Source organism: Carcharhinus amblyrhynchos, chromosome 2 (assembly GCF_965287045.1).
Source record: "Carcharhinus amblyrhynchos chromosome 2, sCarAmb.v2.hapA, whole genome shotgun sequence".
Taxonomy (NCBI): Eukaryota; Metazoa; Chordata; class Chondrichthyes; order Carcharhiniformes; family Carcharhinidae; genus Carcharhinus; species Carcharhinus amblyrhynchos.
In genome coordinates, this window is record NC_137325.1 from 43,464,118 (window position 1) to 43,488,619 (window position 24,502).

The 24,502-nt window shown below is 36.9% G+C and overlaps 1 protein-coding gene across 4 annotated transcripts in view; it reads right to left on the reverse strand.

The window, feature by feature from the left end:
* Positions 1 to 24,502, reverse strand: part of LOC145354025 (triple functional domain protein) — a 641,321-nt gene that overhangs the window by 160,961 nt on the left and 455,858 nt on the right. For all 4 annotated transcript variants that reach the window (XM_080205115.1, XM_080205124.1, XM_080205134.1 and 1 more), the window contains one exon: positions 23,988 to 24,087. In XM_080205115.1, coding sequence (XP_080061241.1) covers positions 23,988 to 24,087 — 100 coding nt within the window. The remainder of the gene's footprint in view (positions 1 to 23,987; positions 24,088 to 24,502) is intronic.

A 24,502-nucleotide genomic window follows, 5' to 3' on the forward strand; every position in this document is an offset into this window, starting at 1 on the left:
TTGTGCTCAGGCACTGCAGTAAGAAATGAGCCATAGCTGACATCGTCATTGTTGGATTATTCAGGCTTTAATTTTTTTTTCTCTCAACATATTCTAAGATTGCTGTTATAAAGCAAACAACAATTTGATATTGATCAACTACACACAATTATAACCCAAAACAGAGGTCACACGAAAGCTATTTAAAAATTGATCAGAAAAATACAAATTGTAGTTTCGGTCCACTGACCTCGAGACAAGTTTATTTTGCATTGTAGCAAAAAGTGGTTCCACCATCATGAAAGATATATAAATGAGTAAGAGAAAGCAATTCAATCTTTCAGTTGGTTGTGGAAAACGCTCATCTTAATCTGCATACTAATTACTCGTTTCTGATCTTCTCTATTGCTTAGCTAAGGCTGTGAAATATACACATAGAAGCAAGTTTTCAGTTCAGTTGACTTCAAATCATGTTCAATACTTGTTGCTCAAACATGATCAAGAAGAAGACTGCAAATATATGAATTAATCAAGAGACGGTACTGAGGAGCATGAGATAGTTAAATAAAATTCTCAAAAATCTCAGCTGCCTAATTAATGAGCATAGAACAGTGCAAGCAACTAGGGTCCAGAAAAGCTTTTCAGCTATCCTGCAAGGGATGCTTGGGATATTCAATATGGTTTGTTGTGTTGACATGATGATAGGTAAGTGACGATAAAATAGCGTACATTTTTACAGATTCTATAAATTGAGTGCATGCCCCATTTCTACGAATGTTATGAACGGGATCACATCTTTAGGCTTCTACTTCAAAACTTGCAATTGCTTCATGAAATGCACACGCATTGACAAAAATCAGTTAAGAAGGTCCTTTTAGATTTTTTAAAATTTCCTCTCATTGACATCAATGTGCTTGGTTGGTTCTGAGGCTTTAACATTCTTGTTGGCTTTTGTTGAGTTTTTAAACCACATTTTAAAAAAATGCAGCAACAGCAGCTTAAAGATCACAGTCACAGCCATTTTTTAAATTATTCAATAACCCACTAAATTCCAGCTTTTGTAAAATTCCTGCAATGACATATTTAATAACAAAGACTACTTTGGGGCCTCTTTTGTACATGAAGTAATTCAGATTTGCTTTAATTGAAATAAATAAAAAGAAGAATTATTAGAAAGGGTGGAAGTAATTAAAGTGGATAAGTTGCATGTCCCAGGTGGAATGCATTCTAGATTGTTGACAGAGGGCTGAAAATTGTACAGCCCAATTTTCCTTTGTTATCTTGTCAGAGGACTGCAAATATTACACCCTTGTTCAAAAAAAGGAAGGAAAAGACTGGGTACAATAGGCCAGACAGGTTAATGTTGGTGGTGGGAGAGCATTTAGAAATTATAATTTGGGAAAAGATTTAACAGTCATGTGGATAAGCATGAACTTATAAAGGAGAGCCAGCACTCATTTGTTTGACTAACCAAGTTTTCAGAAATTGCAGAAAAGGTGGATGAAGCCTGTCCTTTCAACATTGTACATGGACTTCCAAAAGATGTTTGATAAAATACCACATATTAGGCTTGTTAGCCCATGAGATAGAAGGGGCAGTAGCGGTATGGACAAATTGCTAAGGAATAGAAAACAAGAGCTGTTTTTCAGGTTGGAGAGAGTTATACTGTTGTTTCCACGGTTCAATACTTGGGGCTTCAGGGCACATCTTTGAAAATTATACTAAATTTAGAAAGGTAGCAAGGAGTGAGAAATATAGCAAAAATTCAAGAGAACACAGGATACTGGAATGGGCAGACACATGGCAGATGAAACTCAACGCAGAAACATGAAATGATACATTTGGATAGGAAGAATAAGGGAAAAAGTACATGTTAAATGGGTCAATATTAAAGGGGACATAAGAAACAACAAACTTGAGGGGCTTCTGCACAAATCTTTGAAGGTGGCAGGATAGGTTAACAAAGCAGTTAATGAAATCTAAGGGATTTTGGGATTTATAATCTGGGGCATTGTATATAAATGTCAGAAAGATGTACTAAATATATGTAAAATATTAATTTGGTTCCAGTTGGAGATTATTGTCCAATTTGTGTGTGAATTAACATTAAAATATACAATGATAAGAACAAAAGGCAAGTTATCATTTCATAAATCATAATTCAATATAATAATGACCAATTACAACTTAGCATATCTCCATAATAGCAAATAATTATTTTTAAACTTTCAACTTAATAAAATCAAATTTGAATCCGCTTGAGAAGTGGATCAAAAATTGAAGAATGTGTGTTTGTTTTTAGAGTTGATGTTGAACATCGTCTGAAAGAAACAGAACAAGAGTGCAATTTCCGCTGAAGTCCCAATTCCTAATTTCAATGTTCTGACCAATGAAACCAAGCATGACAAATGCCATCTTCACCACTCTGTCCATCCGTGACTCCACTTTCAAGGAGTTATGAAGCTGTATCCCTAGATCTCTTTGTTCTATAACTCTTCCCAATGCCCTGCCATTAACTAAGTAGGTCTTGCTGTGATTCAATCTACCAAAATGCATCACCTTACATTTATCTAAATTAAACTCCATCTGCCACTCATTGGCCCAGTGGCCCAATTATTCAAGATCTTGTTGCAATCCTAGATAATCTTCTTCACTGTCCACCATGCCACCAATTTTGTTGTAATCTGCAAACTTACTAACCATGCCTCCTAAATTCTCATCCAATCCTGAAGCACACTGCTGGTAACAGGCCTCCAGTTTGAAGAGCAACCCTCTACAACCACCCACTGTCTTCTGTCATCAAACAAATTTTGTATCCAATTGGCCACTTCACCCTGGATCCCATGAGATTTAGCCTTACATAGTAACTTGTCAAAGGCTTTGCTAATGTCCAGTAGACAACATCAATTGCACTGCTCTCATCTACCTTTTTGGTTACTCCTTCAAAAATACTCAAATCAAATTCGAGAGCCACGATTTTTCATTCACAAAGCCATGCCTCTCTAAAGGCCTGCAATGACAGAAATTGAATGACCTACTTACTTGGATATATATCTCATCATTGTTGGATACAGAAGGAAAGGATTTATTCTGTTTCAATTCTAGGCAAAGGGAGTTTAACTGTCCATTTTCACTTTATGCATCTCTACCAAGTTACAAAATCAAGTAGAAGTTAATCCAGATATTCAATATAAAAATAATTACAGGCAACACCATATGAACAGGGGGAGAATTCCTGAAGCTTACAATTTTTGTGATGTATTGGGAAAAAATCCTTACTTCTTGTGGCAGTGACAAAAACATAACCCAGTAACCAACAGTCACAAAATAAGATGTTAACATTTGCTAAATATTTTCAATGACAAATTTGATTCTTAATGTGAAACTCTGTAGTTATCATGAACGACAGGCAAAATCTAATATTTTATACTCATCTCGTACTTGAAAAATTTTGAGAAAGATTGTCACATTTATTTTTCACAAAGAAACTACCAAAATATTTCATAATATTCAACACTCAGTCAAATTACAGTAGTCATTGATGTTGAAAATAGAAATTTTAGATATAACTTTTTTCTGGTTCAATTGATGGACTAGTTATATTGAAGGACATTCAGATAATATATTTGGATCATATCACGTTTCTATAACAATGCTTCTTGATATCAAAAATGCCACTAGGAAAACTGACAACAAGGAAATGAGTTCAATTTTCCAGCAATTTGACTTTGACAAACTGGACAACAACTTCAGAACTTAAGACAATGATTCAACTGGATTAAATTTAAAATAAAAGGATTCAAAGAGCTCTGGTTTCTGTTTTACTTTTGTAATGAAGAATGGAAAAGCCTTTATGTAATTACTTTAAATATTCACAATGTGTTTTACCTGAACATATAATGGATGAAATTGCTTCTATTGAATATAGCAACCACCAGCTTACAAATGATCTTACAAAAGCAAGGATATTTTGTTCACACACACACAGTTAATTTTCACTCGCTCATTACAATTTGCACTTGCCCCTTGGTGAATTTATTACGACCTTTTATAATGCCTGACCCTTACTCCAATTAGAATGATACATTTTGTTAAGTGAAAAAATGCATCAAATTCACAAAGCTTTCTGGTGACACATTATTAAGCTTGGGTGGTGTTTTGCTTTGGGTTTTGCAAAAATATCATGACAAATTACTGCACTTAGGCATTTATAACTCAATGTGTGACATTTCAGAATCCACAGCCAATTCATACCGCAGTTCCACATAATTGATGGTAGCATTTATCAAATAATAATATTTCTGATTATGTACGGCATGAAAACCATAGGTGATCTGTGATTATAGTAATGAATATCTTTTGACTGTCAACAAGTTGATGGTCTTTTAAGTTGTTTATCTAAATTTGTAACTCTTTTGTCATCTCGGGGGCTCTGGATTTGTTTGCCTTACCTTTCACTTTCGAGATACCATACATTTATGGTGCCTAAATTATCTCTTCTTTGAAGGTAGCCCATTGATCAGCTACTACTTCTCCTGCTAACCTTTGACTCCAATTTATTTGTCCCAGATTTGTCCTTATCCAATTGAAGTTGGTTTTCCAGTTAATTTTTCTCACTCTGCATCGTTCTTTGTCCTTTTCTACAGTCAGCCTAAACCTTATGATACAGTGATCAGAGTCCCAAATTTTTTTCAAACTGACACTTAATCCATTTCAGTTCTAAACAGCAGATCCAGAAATGCGTCCTTCCTCATAGGATTGGTAACATAAGAAAATTTTCCTGAACACATTTGAAGAACTCTTGACCCTCTCTGCCTCTACACTACTACACCCCAAAGATGTGCTCTTAGGCTGATTGGTTTCACCAAATTGACACTATTCTCCCCTGAATCTGGCTAAGTCAGGGGTTCTATTTGTAGATACGCAGGGTAGAATAGGTGTAGGGTGATGCGGCGGCGTGGGCTTGTTGGGCCGAAGGGCCTGTTTCCCATGCTGGGTTGTTCTTTGTACTACTACCCTGGTTCGTATTTGAATAATTAGAGTCCCCCAGTATAAGTACACTATAATTTTTGTATCTCTTTGTAATTTCCTTGCAAATTTGTTCCTCCAGATTTTTACCACTATTTTTGCCTGCAGACTATAGATGTAATTGCATCTTCTTTTGTTCCTTAATTTCATTCATTATAAAAATCATCCATTAGTTGAGATAACAAATTTAGTTAACTTACAATTTTTATCTTCAATTAATTATTAAGCAGGGTTATTTATACTTAATTGAACAAATACTGCTGCTTATTTTATTAAGAAAGGACATTAATAAAAATAACAAACGTAATTTAAACTCCATACATCTACATTTTTATTTCCCAACATTAAAGTTAAAACAATTTGTTTAGTTCTATTTCAAATTAAGATAGTGCACAATTCCTCTGTGCACTTAATGTTTCCCAACCTCCATGTATTACCCCCTTGTCAGAATTGTCATTCACTTTCAATACCTTTCCCGAATTATTATTCCTAACTGAGGAACTCGAGTGTGAGAGCAGTCTTCTACTTCACTTTTTAAGCATCATCTTAAACAAATATCAGCTGTCTTATTCTGATTCCCAAATCAAAATAACGAAAGTATCTCTTTTTACTAACCCAAACAAAATCAAAGTATATCACACTTCATGCAAAACAAACAACTTAAATTAACTGAACAGTCTAGGCATTAGTGTTATACTCAAGTTTGGAAAATATAAATGTTTGAAAAATGGACATTTAGGATGTTTACTCAATCAGGTCTATAAGAACAAACTATTCATAAGTTTGGATCAAAATAGATTTAAATAATTATTATATTTGCCTCATTAACACAATCCCCGAAGTCAATACTCAAGTTTTACGAGACAACGTAAGATTTTTATTTTATTGAAGGATAACATTCAAATTGTGTAATCTAGAACAGATCATGCAAACTTTTGAATAAAAAGGTCTTTCACAAATTAAGTGTTATTCTCTTTCATATTTTCTCCTGGTAATTTCTGAAAAATGTTCTTAGTTTTTCCAGACTATTTCAATTGCACGGAAATGAAAGTCAGAACGTTTGCAGGAGGAAGCTTGCACTTAGAAAAAGGCTATCATTCAACCATGGGTAATTTCTCCTAATTTTACAAACACGACTGAAAATAACATTTGAATGACAGAACCGCAATTTCAAATCAGTTCAATGATCTTTATGAGGCCATAAATACATTGAGTTTTGTTTCCCAACTTTTATTAATTTTGGCACAGGATAATGAGTCTCTCCAAACAAAAAGAAAAACCCCTCTCTACTTAACTATATGAGGTGGCTAAAAATCTAAACTATTTCATGTGACATCAAATGAAGAGGTGTACAGCCTCTCACAAAACAGTATCACATCACTTGATTTTCAAATATATATTTTAGTCATTTATTATGGCTATGGTAAGGTAGCAGTTACGTTGCTGTATTAGTAACTAGGAAACATCAACTAACGAAATAAAATGGAAAATGCTGGAAATACTCAGCACGATCTACGGAGAAAGAAACAAGTTAACATTTCAGATCAATGACCTTTTATTACAGCTGGGAAAAGTTGGAAATGCCATTTGCCTAGCTCGGATGAAAGTTATTGACCTAAAACACTCACTCTGTTTCCCTCTTCGTAGATCCTGCTAGGCCTGCTGAGCATTTCTAACATTTTCTCTTTACATTTCGGATTTTATGTATCAATAGTATTTTGCTTTTAGCATGAACTAACGATAGTAAGACATGAAATCAACCCCCACCATAACAACTGGCAATTTAAATTCACTGAATTCAGTAAATCTGGGATTTTAAAAACTGGTAATTGATAATAGTAAAAACGGAATTATTGGATTGCTGTTAAAAACCTATCTGGTGCACCAATATTCCTTAATCCTTTAGAGAAGGAAATCTGCCGTCCTTACCCAGTCTGACCTTTTTTGTGACCTGCAGGAATGCAGTTGACTTTTAACAGCCCTCTGATATGGGCAAAGAATCGAGCACGTGATTGTGTTCAAGACTCAACACTACCTTCTCAAGTGTACTGGGATTTGGGCAATGGATGCTGGCCTTGCCATAGATATCCACATTCTCTGGATGAATTAAATAAATCTTTTATCTAAAGGATAAATAACTGGCAGAGAAATAACAAATTGACCTTTACACAGTATAGGCAAATCCAGTGCGTCCTGTTTTCTGATTTAAAAGATTATAGTTTAAGATTTCATGTTGTGTTTAAAATAATAATGAGCATAATGTCCAATGCACTTTGTACTGCATTTCATTTAATAAATGGGTTCTAACATGCTGACATTATCAATAAATCAATCACATGAGATATTCAACCCTTAAACATTCACTGCGTGCTAGGTTTCTTTATTAGAATACCCAATTAATCAGAATGATTCTGATACAGTAACGGAATGTTGTAGCAATTAGGAACTGGCACTAAATAAACAACTGTAATAATTAAAATGTGGCAAATAACACAAAAAACAATAAGAACTGTCGCTTCTGTAAACCAAATTAAAATTGGTGAAACAATTTGGGTTGAACAAATAACTAGTTATCTGTTGACTCGACACAGGTGAATCTAACATAAAAGAGGCACGTAAAGTCAATATCGTAAAAACAGAAAGGTCTGCATTTATTTATCTCCTTTCATAAACTGAAGATGCCTCAAAAATGTTTTACAGTAAATGAAGTACTTCTGAAGTGCAATTCACTGCTGAAGTGTATGAAACCCAGAAGCCAATACCTTCGCACCATGCTCCCACAAACAGCAATGATTAACAACCAGGGTAATCTGTTTTAACAATGATAGTTGAGGGACAGATATTGGTCAGGACTCATGCTGTTTTTCAAAATAGTGCCTTGGGATCTATTATGTCCACCTGAGAGAGCAGACAGGGCTTCAGTTTAATGTCTAAGACAGCACATTCGGAAGTGCAACATGCTTCTGGACTGGTGTGTCAGAATAGTGCTAATACTGAGACCAATTACCTAGTCACATGAAACCAAAGTAAAATTCCTTTATATTCAAGTTCTATTTGCTCCACAAATACTTCGCAATAAAAAACGCAAACAAAGCTAATTCCAGTTATGTAGACATTCAGCTGGAAGTTGCTGAACTGCACCGCTACACGGATCCGAATGGTAACAAGGAGTCTCTGAATATTAAAACATACTGGGATATTAAGATCAATTTGACCTTAATGATCTGAATTTAATGGAACGTTCCACGTGAATTGCAAATTTAAAATCCTGAATCTGAACGAAACTGAATAATTAAAAAAGGAAATCTCAGAGATAAGAACTGAACTTCCCACTGCAAATTTTGTGAGTCACATAACCACTGCTTCTTCTGAATTCAACTGCAGATTACCACTTGGAGCTTCCTTGTGAGTACTGCTTCATTACATCAGAAGAATTCTCTCACACACATATTTATTCAAACTGTAGAGATGCATGAATCAGTGAAAGAAGGTCAACATTTAAAAGCAGGATTTCTCCTTGTAACACTGTGGTTGTATCCACAAATTTTTGCAAGTTCACTCAAAATGATATTTTTTTGAAACCACCATAAAGTACATTAAACAAAATAAAATGGAGACTTTTTTCATCATAAATTGGTTCAATTGTAGAATCACAGAACATTTTATTACATTATTCCTCAGAGTTTTCAATTAGGCTAAGAATGTATCTATTTAAATATCAAAACAATGGAGTTCTAGCCGAGAGGATATTGATTAAGGCAAATAACTACTATAAATAGCATTAAAAACATCATAAATTAATAAGGAAGTAATGCTTTGGTAATGTTACTTTCTATAATCATACAGATATTACGCTATTAATCGGGTTTTAAGAGGGCTCCATTGGACAAGTATAAATCTATTAACTCTCTCATTAGCACGATCATTCACGAAATCATTACAGATAACTCGCAGTTCTACTTAAATTGCAATTCCATATGTTGGCAAAACTAGTTGTTTGAGGACATAGCATTTTTAGCTCTATGATGAATAACTGTTTCATTCTCAGACTACCATGATAAATTCTAGCCTAAGAAATAACATTTTGTGCAAATTTATTAAATGATTAATGGTTCAAATATTACCTGTACCTGCTTTTTGATATGCATGTGCACATGATGTAGGGTCAACAGAAATTTTAAGAATGAGAATTGTCATATCTTGAAGAACAAATTTATTTGAGGTTCTTCTACACACAAATCTATGCAACTCCAAAGGCCAAATAATTAGTGCAGAATTATTTGATACTGGAATTAGATTGGGTAACACTCTGATCGGCAAACAATATTGTAAATACAAGCATAGGAAATGAAGACCACAATACACTTATACATTTTATTTGATTATAAAGACATGTGCACCCTGAAAGTATAAACCGTGATATAAAAAAACTTACCCAATTTTGATGAGGCACAGCTAAGGAGCTCAGTAGCTGTGTCACAGACTCCATACTTCCAATTGTACTTCCAGCTGAGCTGTTTAAATCCATTATGATTTTCTCATATTACTTCAAAGACTGATATTGTGTCAAAGATATGTTTTTACCCAGACTGATAAGGATTATTTGCTTACTTTGTAGCAAAGTAAAACTATGTTTATGTCTGAAAATTCTGAACACAATAGGTACTCTTTTCAATTCGCTTCACATTAAAGGTCAAATATCCTAACAGGCTCTCTATTAATTCAATCTCTAATAGCATCTATAGTCAGACAAGAACAATGCTTCAGGAATATTAAGTTCTGCACCAACAAATGCAGAACAGCCTTTCCCACTTTCAACTAATGGGTCTGCTTTAAAAGCAGTGAGTGGGCAGTGATTGCCTCCTGTCTTTATAAAGGACTGCCCATTTTAACTTATTATTCACCAGAGTATCTCTCCCATCTACATAGAAATGTGCAGACAAATTCAACAGGAAAAGCATGGATGCAAATAATCTAATAAAATAAATCATCTCATGTTGGGTGTGATCCCAGTGCAGCAGGATGAGGCCACTGGCAGGATAATGGCAAATTGGTCTCACTGAGATAGTCATGGTGAGCTGCTGTTTCCATTTGCATGCCAGCAGCAAAATGTTATTGATGCTGGATGAGATTCTCAGGTCAGTCCATGTGAGGAAGGAAAAGGAAGTAATCAGGAAAGGAGCAACTGGTAGCCACAGATATGATTACAGGAGATTGGGACCTGAACAATTAAGAGTGTTTAGGGTACTTAATGTTTCAAAAATGATAGGAAGCTGGAAGGTGGTGGGATAGCCCTATTAATTAAGGATGTCATTACTACACTAGTGAGAGATGACATTAGCTTGATAGAACAAGATATAGAATCAGTTTGGGTAGTGAAAAGAAATAGGAAAAGTAAGAGGTCATTTAGTCATTCTTTTCTGGCTCTTAAAGCCCGGCCAATTTTCTGAGCAACCACTCATCTTTCCAGGTTTCTATGGTGTTTCTCTCAGTTTGAGCGTGATTTATAGACTTTCTACATTAGGTCAGAATACCCAGGAAGAAACAGAGATGTGTAAGAAATGTACTATAATAAGCATGCATGATTTTGATCTACATGTAGAATGCAAAATACGTTGGCAAAGACCGCCTCGAAAATGATTTCATAGTGCATTTTGGACAATTTCTTAAAGCCGTAGGTTCTAGAGCCAACCAGTGAAAAGGCCTGGTAATAAGCAATACAACAGAATTGATAATCTCAGTATAATGCAGCCTCCAGGAGACATGATAGAATTTCATGTTCATTTTGATGGGAAGTGATGTGGATCTAAGACTGATGCTTCAAACCTGAATAAAAGTAAATTTGTTTGCTAGTTAAAGTGAACTGGGAAACTCAGATAAAAAGTAGAACAGAGATGTAGATGCAGACTTCTAAAAAGATATTTAATAACTCACAGCAAAAACGCATCTCAGTGAGGAATAAAGACTCTTTGAGAAGGATGCATATTCTATGGCTAAAGGAAGATATTAAGGATAGCATCAAACTGACAAACCTAGAAACAGGAGTGGTAGCTCAAAAAATTGGTCAGGTTTTGACAGCCAGAAAGGAATGACTTAAAAAGAGGTAGAAAGTAGAGTGAGAGAGGAGAAACAGATAGCATGGGTTTATTCAAGTATTTCAGTAGGAAAGGAATAACTAAAGCTAGTGTTGTTCCTCTCGAGAGGGAGTATGGGGAATTGTTATTGGAAAACAAGGAAATGGCAGAGATATCTTCACTACAGAAGATTAGAAACATTTTCAAAGATGAATGAAAAACAAAAGGCAACTGGAAGGGAGGAATTTAAAACAATCCCCCATCACCAGACAAATGGTGCTGGGAAAACAAATGCAACTATAGACAAATGAGTCTCCAGGGCTAGAATGCCTGCATCCTCAGGTCTTAAATAAATGATTGAAAAGATAGCAGATGCATCAAAATTCCTTAGATTTGGAAGGGTTCCAGTGGATTAGAAAATAGATAAAGTAGAACCTTTATTCGAGAAAAAAAGGGATTCAGAAAGCAGAAAACTACTGGCTACTTAGCACAAAATCTTTCATAGGGAAATGGCTACAATCCATTATTAAGGAGGTTATGGAAGGATACTTAGAAAATCATAACATGACCAGGTAGAGTCGTTGTGATTTTGTGAAAGAGAAATCATTTTATCTGATATTGTAAGAATTTTGTGAGGAATTAACAAAAAGTGGATATAAGAGAATCTGTAGACGTGGTGTATTTGGATTCCCAGAAGGAATTTGATAAGGTGCCACTTCAAAGATTACTCTATAAGAAAAGCGAGCATGGTGTAGGGGGTAAAATATTCTAAGGCTGGAATAGGACCTGAGTCCTTGGCCCTATCGGGCAGCAGTGCTGACCACAGTGCTACCATGTTGTCAAAAGGAGGTGGCGAGTGTGCAAAGGGATGTCGACAGGTTAAGTGGGTGAGTATAATCAGAAAATGTAAACTTATCTACTAAGGCAGGAAGAATAGAAATGCATATTATTTAAATAAACATTACAGAACTCACTGTTACTGAAAGATATAGGTGTCCACGGATCAAGAAAAGTTAGTATTTAGGTAAAGCAAGTGATTAGAAAGGAATGTTTATTGCAAAAGTATAAGAATTGCATATAAAATCAACAATGTGTTACTACAGCTGTACAGGGGTTTGGTGAGATAACACCTGGAAAACTGTATCGTTTTTCTCCTTGTTTGAAAAAGATATAATTGTGTTCGAAGTGGTTCAGAGATAGTTCACTTGACTCTTCTGGGGATGAAGGGCTTATCTTAAGAAGAAAGGTTGACTCTATATTCACTGGCATTTAGAAGACTGAAAGGTAATCATATTTAAACATGCAAGATCCTGAGGGGACTTCACAGGGTAGATGTTAGATGTCTCCATTTGCGGAGAGACTAGAGACAGTCTAGCAATAAAAGGTCTCCTTTCTAAGATGGAAAGAGGAGATTTTTTTCTTCCAGAAGGTCATGATATCGTCTTCCCCAGAAAGCAGCAGAGGCTGGGCTATTGAATTTATTTGCAGGGGGAGAGGAAGGGGGCAACAACAGGAAAGTTGAAGTGACAAGTACATCAGCCATGATCTTAGCGAATAGCAGAGAAGGCTTGAAAAACTGAATGGCCCATATCTACTCCTAAGGCCCATGTCCCTCATGTTCTTGCTTCTGTTGGCCCCACAAAAAGTGCAAGTAGAAAACTTTTTTTTGGTGAAAGTCTTAGTCCCTTCAAGGGCTGCTAGTGGCTGCTTTGCACCTAAGGAACTGCTACAAAGTGCAACGCACATATTGTGATCATCTGCAGTCCAATTTTGGAAAGGGGCCTGAAATGTATATTAAGCCCTAAATTTGTACATCTCACCCCGGTTCTTTTGTCAATATTGGTTTTCTCTGGTTGTTGATCCTGCTGCCACTCGATGCTGACTTTTTTTTGCTGTCTTGTCCTTTTCTTTATCTCTTCTGAACATTGTATTGAGATGGTTATAACATAACCATTCACACGTCATCTGGACACCATATTTGTTTCTTTACTATATCCTTTACTACTCTCTTTGTGGTTTTTTGCATTAAGAAATCTTTTGTTATTTAATCTCTCCTGTCAATTTTTGTTCATCCTGCCGCCTTCCCTCTTCTACTGGCTTAAAAACTTAGGTTTCTATCTCCCTTCTGTTCTGACGACAGGTCATTGATCTGAAGTATTAACTCTGTTTCTCTCCACAACCTGACCTGCTGAGTATTTCCAGCATTTTTCAATCTGTGGCACTAGAAATAGAGTACTTTTAAAAAAACTATTTAAAACTATTTTCTGAATATTCACAATACATGTTCAGGTGCTCTAATTTCCTTCCACAATCCAAAGATATGTGGGTTAGGCTGAATGGGCATGCTAAATTGACCCTAGTGTCAGGGGGATTAGCAGGATAAATATGTGGAGTTACGGGAATAGGGCCTGGGTAGGATTGTGGTTGGTGCAGACTTGATGAACCAAATGGCCTCCTTCTGCACTGTAGGGATTGCACAATGATCCTTGAGAAGCTCCGAATGCAGTGGAGCATTCAGTATAGCACATGATCCTTTTGCAGTTCCCTCAAGGGCAGGCAAAACTCATTTTAAGTGATGACAGAATTAGATAAATGTAACACTGAATGAAACCAATTAGCAGAAAGCAGATTTCTCTGGCATGTTATCTCAGTTTTTTCTAACAGATCCTCTTCCCATTGGATGGCACATTGCCTGGTCAATTCTATCATTAGAGAAGAGTGATGGGGCTTTTTTTTTTGGTGGCTGTAAGTGCCCTAAATGTAACTGATTTATGTAGCTGCAATTCATTTTGTCATAAGCAAAAACCTACTCAGGATCAGCATTAACTCACTCAAAAATATCACATGGGTGACTCATGCACTATAATGACTTTTCCAAGTTTATTTTTTTCTGTAGCCACGGTTAGGATGCAAGTGGAGAGAGAGATATTAGGCACATATTTGCAACACAGCCCTTCTTGTTCCATTGTACCCAATTATAATGTACCAGTTAGTAAGACATCGCACAGTGGGTGGAAAATTGAGGCTGACGACTAATGCAAGTATAGCACATTATGGTTGAAAAGGAAGGTTGACCTATAGCAAATTACAATATCTATTAGACAAGAGGTGATATAAGCAGTGATGTTTCCACAGGTCAAGGTTAGTACTAGAGCTTTCCACTTCTCTTTCTCTCTAGTAAGCTATTCCTGAATGGCAGAGACTGGTAAGCAAAGGCCAGCACCAGCTTGATAGATAAATCAGCATCTTCTGTGATGTAAAATGTCCTAGTTCAAAAAAATTTAGCAATAGAAACAGCAACTGTGAAAAATAAAACTATAGGCTAATATTTTTATAAAGGCAATAAATACAATTTATCCACAATGCTGAAAATGGAAGCAAGGACAGATTGAAAGGAAATCATTAAAAAGTTAAATGCCATGCACAGCTTTAAAAAAAATGGAGAAATAATAATAATAATATGCCCCTGAAGATTACCAGAACAGATGGCTTGTTTCGAGTATATTAATTAAAGTAGCAAATTGGATCATGGGCAAAATTATGTTTCGCAGTTCTGTACGTCAATAAAACTGGTACTATCAAACAAAAATTCTCAATAGGTATTCCAAGTGTTCTTCTCAGTTATTACAAGGGAAAATATCAGAAAATATAATGAAAGATTATCACCTATGTACAGAGATATGAACAGATGTCATTTCATTCTCAAAGATTACTGAACTGAGATGCTGAAGTCTGAAATGGCTGATTGACAATCATAATGACACAATGAGAAACTGTTTTGAAAAATGATTGGCTTAGGGAGCTAATGATTGGCAGGTCAGCTTGGAAACCCAAAACATCATGGTCTGGATTTTGTGCTGGCAAAGATGGCAAAACTGACAACAACTTCTGGGATCCACACATACATAGTTAAACATGGAAATTCAAAAGTTGCTGTCAGCGACTTTACGCTTCTCCAAGGGTCTCTGTTGAAGCTGTCCCAGAAAGTATTAACTTAGAAATCAGTGAACTGACAAGAATTTTCACTCTTAGTTTGGATGTATAACACTTGATAAAATTACACCCGAATGAAGAGTAATGGGCTTTTAATGGCCTACTCAGCTTATAATTACTGCTACACAATCTCATTAGTCCTGAAAGAATAACTTTATATTTTTTGAATGTCAAATCTCCCGCTTATGATAGCCCTAAAAGCCCTAGTTTTTTAACTGCAAAATCCAGACACATTACAATTAGAATCAGTGTACATTTTATGATCATTTAATTACTGCAAAATGCTACTTTTCTACTGATTAGGAGAACTGTCATTTACATTGTGCCTTTCAAAACTTCAGTGATGTTTTGAACAGTGGCAATGTTGGAAAATTATTAATGTTAGGATACCTGAAATTATTTTTCAAAACAATCTACAAATGGACTTAGGCATATCAAGAAGTCTCACAACACCAGATTGATGTCCAACAGGTTTATTTGGCGGCACTAGCTTTTGAAGTCTCGAGCTCCTTCATCAGGTGAGTGAGGACTTGTGTTCACAAATGAACTCAAGTCCTCACTCACCTGATGAAGGAGCTTGAGACTCCAAAAGCTAGTGCTGCCAAATAAACCTATTGGACTTTAACTGGTGTTGTGAGACTTCTTTCTGTGCTTACCACATCCAACGCCGGCATCTTCACATCTCAGACATATCCACAGTGCTGTTGGAATGGTATAAGAGCAGGCATATTCTCTAAATCTGTTAACCTAAAATTTGTAGTGCAAGCAATTCCAGTATTCTATGAATATATTTAGATTGACTTTGTCGATATAGATTTGATATGAATTTCCTACAATTTTGTGAACATTGTTCAAGGCAATGAATATTATTTATTCTCAAATTGAAAGAAATACTAATCTATAGATAACTCCACAGCTCTGGTCCATGGCACAAATGTGATTTTATTGAACACACTGAGAATGCAGTGGGTAAGTTGCCATCCTGGAATGTGTCTGATGATTAATAACACCCCTTTTAAGAGTAGGCACACTTGGAAGAATTTATAGCTGCTTCAAATGGCTTTAAAAACATAATCAGTCACAGAAGCATTGGTTGTAGATCTGTTGACATTGTCTTAAAACCTACTGACAAATCATTATTGATTGAACTAACTCGACTGGCTCTATGCTAACTATGTTCCGATACACGATTGACAAACTTCATTTTAAAGTTTGGCAATCATGGGTTAAATCTAGTGGATACTTTAAAGTTTTTAATGTTAACCCTACTAAAAGACAATTTTCAATGTGAAACTTAAAATTGTTTCTTAGTGAAGTTGATTTGTTGTGTGTCCTGTATGAGAATAAAGTATTCTTCCTCCTTTCTTGAAACTTGGATATATAATAACAGCTAATAACACGGTGTTGCACGGAAACAACAGTAATATCAGCATCTTAATAGGCACAGATCATATCCAATCAACATTCCCCTGCATTGGAGAATCCACAAATAAAGAGATAAGTTACAGGTACAGAAATTCACTCAAGAACTTTTCATTATGATTTTCTATGATTATTAGGAAACCCATTGAAACAAAAGTTCATTAGCTGAAATTCTGTATTATTTTGGATAATTTAATTTTGTTAAAATTTTACAAATCAGTAAATGTCGGCAAAAGCATACAAAATGTTTATTCTAATAAAATATTTAAACAGAAGACTGCAGTTGACATACTGTATTTGTAACATCAGTTGAGTCTTTGATTTAGATTTGGAAACTCCACTGGTTATATGTTCAATATTCTTAACATTGGAGCACCGAACATCCAAAATCGTATTATGGCTTCACTAGATATTATCCATAAACTATATAATTGGTCAAACAGATGTGATAGATCAAATATGTTTTGGATTATTTGATATTTGTCCAACCCTGCTGGAGCAGAGCACTTCATTATGCATGCTGTTAAACTGACTTTTTCCTATACCCTGCTAATATAATCTTTGCCTTGAATATGTGAGCTGATGGCACTGCAACACTAGGATCCTGGCAAACAGTATTTCATCTTACCCAAGGAAATTTAAGAATTAAGAATGAAGGCTGAATAATTTGGAAAAAACAATGAATTAAAATGGAGGAATTAAGAGTCAACATAGGTGCAAAATTAAAGCAAAGAGAGACTGAATGGAGAGAAAAAGACAAAGGAAGGAAAAGAAAGATAAATAAAATGTAAAGATCTTGAAGAAGAATTTATCATTTTCAGGAATAGGATTCAGCAGTTCAAAAACAGGTTGATTGGCATTGTTTATCAACTATCATGTCATCGAAAGGATATTTATGCTGCGAAGCATCAATTCTGATTTTTCTGTTGGGAATTTAATTTGAGTTTAATCTGTACTCCAGACATAACTAGTGAGGTTGAGGGGCTATATGTGCAAGGCAAACTGCAAAGCAATGGCCAAAATTCTCACTCGCGGCTGGGATTTTCCACTGCTGCTGCGAGTAAACGGTGTTTTGGCCGAAATGCCAAATTTTCTGTTGTTACTCGCATCGGGTCTCCCATGGATGAGACCAAAGAATTCCGCCCAATGTCTTCTGTCTTCCCAATATTTAGTTGTCGAAAATTTTTGGTCATCCGGTACTGGATGTCTGACAAGCAGTCTGAAAATTCAGTGTTGGCGAGACTGAGAGTGGTGGAGGTAAGATAGACCTGGATGTCATCAACACACATGTTGAACAACTCAGTATTTTGTATGGTGTCTTCAAAGGGCAGCATGTTGAAGAATAATAGGAGGGGCTAAGGACAGTTCCTTGGGAACACCAGTCATTATACTGCAAGAGTGGAAAAGAAGCCATTGCAGCTGATACCAGACAAGTAAAGACACACCTAGCTGGATGGCAGTGGAGGACAGGATTATGGTGTGGTCAAACATGTCAAAGGTTGTAGATAGGCTGAGGGGACAAGGAGGGATGGTTTGCATTTGTCACATTTGTCTAGAATGTTGTTTGTGACTTTAAGAGCTATTTCAGTACTGTGGCAGGGATGAAAACTTGAATGGCAGGATTGAAACATGAGCTCCTGGCAAGATGGGATGGATTGGTGGTGGTGGGAATGAAGAAAGGGAGGTTGTAAGTTTCCAAGTGCGGTCAGGTAAAGGGCTGGTTCTTTGAAAGAAGTGATAAAAGGAGAGGGAGTGTATGTAGAAAATCATTATCAACTCATATTTAGACCAGGAGGGGAAATTGGGGGTCCAGCAGTTTAGCACGTTAGGTGACATCAGAGAAAAAGATGAGAATTCAATGCTAGGGTAGGCAGGAGGCTTTAAAGGAAGTTTGGCCTTGTAATCCAGTGGAAGTAACTGAAGAGCCAGAGACAGCTGATCAGCTGGTCTTGGTCTTAGTCTTAGTGACAAAGTACTCTGTGAGCTCCCTGCACATAGTGTTGAAGGTGAGAGTGGAGGAGACAGTGGAGAGGTGTTTCAGAAGATGGTCTGCAGTAGAGAAAAGAAGCTGGGAGTTTTGTTTTATTTCAAGATTATCCTGAAATATTGGGCTGTTTTATTACATAAGAACATAAGGTGTTTCATGTGGTCCAACCACATCTGGTAGTGGATGGCTACACCAGTTGTCTGTCATATCCCTTCAAGCCTAAATTCCTAATATTGAAGGTAGCAAAGATGAAGGTTATATTAGGGAAATGGCAAGGGTAAGAGAGAATAATGGTTTCATTGCATCCATGACATCAAAGTTGAGATTAGGGTGTGGTTGAGCAAATCAGTAATTGCAGAAACGTTGCGACAAATGGAGTGCATAATGCTAGCTAGGTGGGATTATGAAAGTGCAGTTGTAGGTGAATTGGAGGAAAGCTTTTGTTTTCCTAGGGATGGTTCCAGAAGGAAGGAAGGTTAGGGAGGTGTGTGTGGAAAGTGATAGAAGAAAATGATCAAGAGGAGACCTTTTTTTGTGATCGATACAACAGGAGTAGTGAGACCATATGTAATGACAAGGTCAAGGGGATGGCTGTTAATATGAATTTGAGTGTTACATAGGGGAGATTTATAGGGAGGATAAGAAAATAAATTCTCGAAGGAAGATGATGAGTTGAGATGAAGGCTGAGAAGTCATAGAAACATAGAAACTAGAAGCAGGAGTAGGCCATTTGGCCCTTCAAGCCTGCTCTGCCATTCATTTTGATTATGGCTGATCATCGAATTTAATATCCTGATCCCCCCTTCCCCCATATCTTTAGCCCCAAGAGCTATATCTAATTTCTTCTTGAAATCACACAACGTTTGTCCTCAACTACGTTCTGTGGTAGTGAATTCCACACATTCACCATCCTCTGGGTGATGAAATTTCTCCTCACCTCAGCTCGAAAAATTTTACTACTTATAATCAAATTATGACCCCTGGTTCGGGAACATCCCATCATTAAGAACACTGTTTCTGAATCTATCCTGAGTATCCCTGTTAGAACTTTATAAGTTTCTACGAGATCCCCTCTCACTCTTCTAAACTTCAGTGAATATAATCCTAACCGACTCAGTCTCTCAGCATATGGCAGACCTGCCATCTGGGAATCAGCCTGGTAAACCCTCGCTGTACTCCCTCTATAACAAGAGCATTCTTCCTCAGATAAGGACACAAAACTGTACACAATACTCCACCTGGAGCACCCAGAGGAAACCCTCACAGACACAGGGAGAAAGTGCAAACTCCACACAGACAGTGCCCCAAGGCTGGAATTGAAACTGGGTCGCTGGTGCTGTGAGGCAGCAATGCTAAACACTGCGCCGCCAAGTCACCTTACCTATTTTAATCCTATTTTCCAGCACTTGGCCTGTAGCCTTGTATGTTATGGCACTTCAGGTGCTTTCCTAAATGCTTCTTATGTGTTTTCCTGATACTGTGCCATGGATTCTAGATTCCTAGTGAGGAGGAGAACTTCATGGTGCCTTTCCTGTCAAGCACATTCAGAATCTTGCATGCTTCAGTGAAATCACTGAGAGCAAATAGAGACCCAATTTACTCAGTCTTTCATCATAGGACAACCCTCACGGGCGGCACGGTGGTTAGCACTGCTGCCCCACAGTGCCAGGGACACAGGTTCAATTCCTGGCTTAGGTCACTGTCTGTGTGGCATTTGCACATTTTCTGTGTCTTTGTGCATTTTCTCCAGGTGCTCTGGTTTCCTCCCACAGTCTAAAGATATGCAGATTAGGTGCATTGGCCATGCTAAATTCCCTGTGTATCCGAACACGTGACTAGAGGATTTTCACAGTAACTTTATTGCAGCGTGAATGTAAGCCTATTTATGACTAATAAATAAACTTTACTTTTACTTTGCTTTACTCTTATTCCAGAAACCAACCTAGTGAATCTTCGCCATATTGCCTCCAGTGTGAGTAAAGTCTTCCCCAAATATGAAGACCCAAACTGCACAGACCATGTATGGTCTCATCAATTGCAGCAAGACTTCCTTATTTTTGAATTAATGAAGTTACCTCTCACTCTTCTGAACTACATAGAATATAACCTCAATTTAGGCTGATTAATGGAAGAGACAGAGTAATGGTGAATGGTTGTTTCTCAGACAAGGGAGGCATATAGAGGGGTTCCGCAGGGATCAGTATTAGGACCACTGTTTTTCTTGGTCTATATTAAATGACCTAAACTTGGGTGTGCAAGGAACGATTCCAAAACTTACGAAGAGCACAAAACTTGAAAGAATTGTGAATTCTGAGAAAGTCAGTGATAGACTTTATTAAGATTTGGATGGACTGGTGGGATAAGTGAAGATGTGGAGATACCGGCATTGGACTGGGGTAAACACAGTAAGAAGTCTCACAACACCAGGTTGAAGTCCAACAGGTTCGTTAGGAACTCTCCCACCCACCTGACGAAGGAACAGCCTGTTCTGATAGCTAGCGGCATTTGCTTCAAATAAACCTGTTTATTTAGTGTTGTGAGACTTCTTACTGGGATAAGTGAAGGCATGGCTGATGAAATTTAATACAGAATTGTGAATTAATACTTTTTAGGAAGAGGAATGAGACGGGTAATATGAAATAAAGGACAGAATTTTGAAGGTGATGCAGGAGCAGAGAACATACAGTGCACAAATCATGAAAATAACAGAGAAGGTTGAGAAAGCAGGTTAATAAGGCATGTGGGATTTTGGTCTTTATAAACTGAAGAACAGAATACAAAAACAAAGAGATAACAGTGAACCTTTTCAAACTCTGCTTGGCATGAAATGGAATGGGACTACGTGAGTTACTTTTGAGGAGGGTCATAGGCACCATGCCCAAGGACAGGTCCTCTGCTCATTTCTCTATACCTCAGAGTTCTGTGTTTTCCTCTTCTCTTGCTTGTAAGAGCCTCTCATTTTCAACCAACAAAAAACAAACAATAGGACTAAGGAAAGAATACGAGGTGGATCCCCAATGCACATCTGATGTCTGCTTAAAGAAAACACAGTTGCTCCCTGCCCTCCTCCTTAAGTATCTCCCAGCTGTATACAGCTGTTGTCCCTCAAGGTTTGAGCAACTTTGCCAGCCACATCAAAAATTCAGTGGTTGCATCATTGACCATGGCTCATAATTCTGAGCACTGGACCCTTTCCCGGCCCTGAGGCAATTTGTAAAAGAGCAGAGATGGCCACCTTCTCCAATGACCCTGCTATCCCCATGAAATATTGTGTTCAGTTCAGGGTACCAAGCTTTAGGAAGCATGTGAAGAGCGTAGAAAAAATTTACAAGAATGGTTCCAAGGATGAAGACTTTGCAGTATGGATTATATAAACTATGACAATAGATGGTTGAAGTGATTGAAAAGGCGTCTGAAAATCATGAGGCATCCAGACAAAGTAGATGGGGAGAAACTGTCCCCGATGGCAGAGAGGTCAGGAACAAAAGTACACCGCTTTAAGGTGAATGACAAAAGAACAAAAGGAAAATCATTCTTTGCATTGAGTTCTGGAATGCACTGCTCAAGAGTATGAAGGCAGATTCAACTGTAGTTTTCAAAAGGATATTGAATAATAATCCCCAAACAGAAAAAAAATGCAGAGCAATGGGGAATGGTAGACAAGTGGGACTAAGTGAGTTGCTTTTGAAGAGGGTTATCACAGACATCATGGGCATATGGCCTCCTTCTGCGCTGTAGCCATTTGATTCTATAAATTTACTCAGCTTCATATCATAGAACAGTCTACCGATCCCAGGAACCAATTTAGTGAAACTGCACTGTACCACCTCCAATGCAAGTCCTTAGAGATATAGAGGCCAAAACTATGCATAGTACAAGATGTGGTCAACATATAAAATGGTGGTCAAGAGAATCCAGGAGAAATACATCTCACTGAAAAGAATGAAGAAACGAACTCATTTTAAATCAGGGTCCATGACCTGTGAGCCACCCAGTGGTTAAATTGTTAAAAGTCATTCAAAAATGCACAGACTTTTTCCAATTTAGTTTGGGGTATAGTAGTCTTCAGTTCCTTAACAATAAAAATCATGTAGAGCTTTTTGGAATTTATGTAATAGCGTTCCACGTTAATTTTCAGAGCTTCCTGTGATGCCTGCAAATGAGCACAATTAGCAGAAGCTCCCAAAGGTGATTAATTCACCCCAGGTTGGCCTGCTTCTGGTGCAGTGTTTTTAAAAACTAGAGCAAAAGATTACAGAAACTCAATTTAGGTTTACACAATATTTGTTCAAAATTCAGTGGTTTTTTTGGCTGTTTATACAGGTACTAGGTAATTGAACTGAAGAAAATAGTGCAATTAAGTAGAAATTCCAGGCCATAGAATTAATGAGAGTTATCATGGCACTCGTTTCGAAAAAGGATTTCTCACGGCGTTTTCAATGCATTGCTTGAACATTTACTTCTCTCGAAGGTCAGTGATGCTAAGTTTAGCTCTAAATTTCATACTATAACAGCAGTTAGGCACTAATAGGAAGTGAAGATCTTCTTCAACTGCTGGAGAGTTTTTACGACCACAGGAAAATTACAGCAGCTCTTCAATATGTCCTCAACCAACGTCCAGATGTAAGCATTCTTTGGCTTATTTCAGTAGGTAAAGATCAGTAGCTAGAACTATGATTTGGTATTGCTTTTTCTAGTCAATTGTGGTGCTTCAGCCCCACCACTCCATCTAACTCAATACAAATTAAAGATCAAACCTGGTACTTTCCTCATTCATATTGTTCAATACCAGACCAAACATCATTCTTATTGTTCATTTTCCACCTGTTTCTGAAGCACTTTGATGCTTTTAAAGCTTCAGTGTCACTTCCAACTGAAACCTTGTGAAATTGTAAGCCACAAGAGGGCTTAAGGAAATAAGGTGCATGTTGAAATCGGAAGCCTGGCTTTCAACCATTTAAATATCCTTCACTTCTGGTTATAGGCCAAGAAAATGAATCTATAGCCAGCCTTCTTTGTTTTCTTACAAGCAGTACTTTTCTCTGTGAATAACACTGAAGGCACAAGAATGTAATCAGCATAAGCAACTACTTTTTGACTTACAACTTTTCAGCATGAGCACAATAATCATAAATTACAATTTTTAATTCATTTTTTTGTTGCTGCAAGCAATACTTGCTGGTCCATTGCATGAAAAATGCTTCACTTTCCTCTTTGAAGCACATCAATGTGCATATTCACATTTAAACTTTTAAGATTTGTCATGGCATTTTGGCAGAAAATTAAAACATTAAATAAGCTTAACACATTTCCTTTTCCTTTCACAACATCATCTATGTGATAATTATGGCTTCTAATTTCAAAAGATTAAGAAATCCTAATTATTGGCTGATAGCTGCATTTTTAATTGTACAGAGCACTATTTCTGCAGCCAAATCATTGCAATGAAGTCAAACCATGAAAGCTTAATGGTGCTTGGTTGAAAATTACAGAATATCGCCTACCTTGTCACTGTCCAGAGTGTTCTGTGAGGTCCGTGATGCAATAGAGATTGTGTCGGGCTGACTGCTTGCATCTCCCTGACTGTCTAGTTCTTCTCCATCCCTGAAATAGAATAAGATGTTTCATTACTAAAAAGACAAAGACTTTTTGTGGTCCTCAATTATTATTCATTATGGGGAGACAGAGGCATAATGGTAAAGTCCAGTAATCCAGAGGCTGAGGCTAATGTTCTGGGGACAGGAGTTCAATTCCCACCATGGCAGCTTCTGAAATTTAAATTAATTTAATAAATTTGGAATGGTAAAGCTAGTCTCAGTAACAGTGACCAAGAAACCATAACCGAATATCGTAATAACTCATCTGGTTACTAATGCCCTTTAACGAAGAAAGTCTACCATCCTTACCTGGTTTGGCCTACATGTGACTCCAGATTCACAGCAATGTGGTTGACTCTGAACTGCCCTCTGAAATGGGCAACAAATGCTAGCCTTACCAGCGACACCCATATTTCATGAAA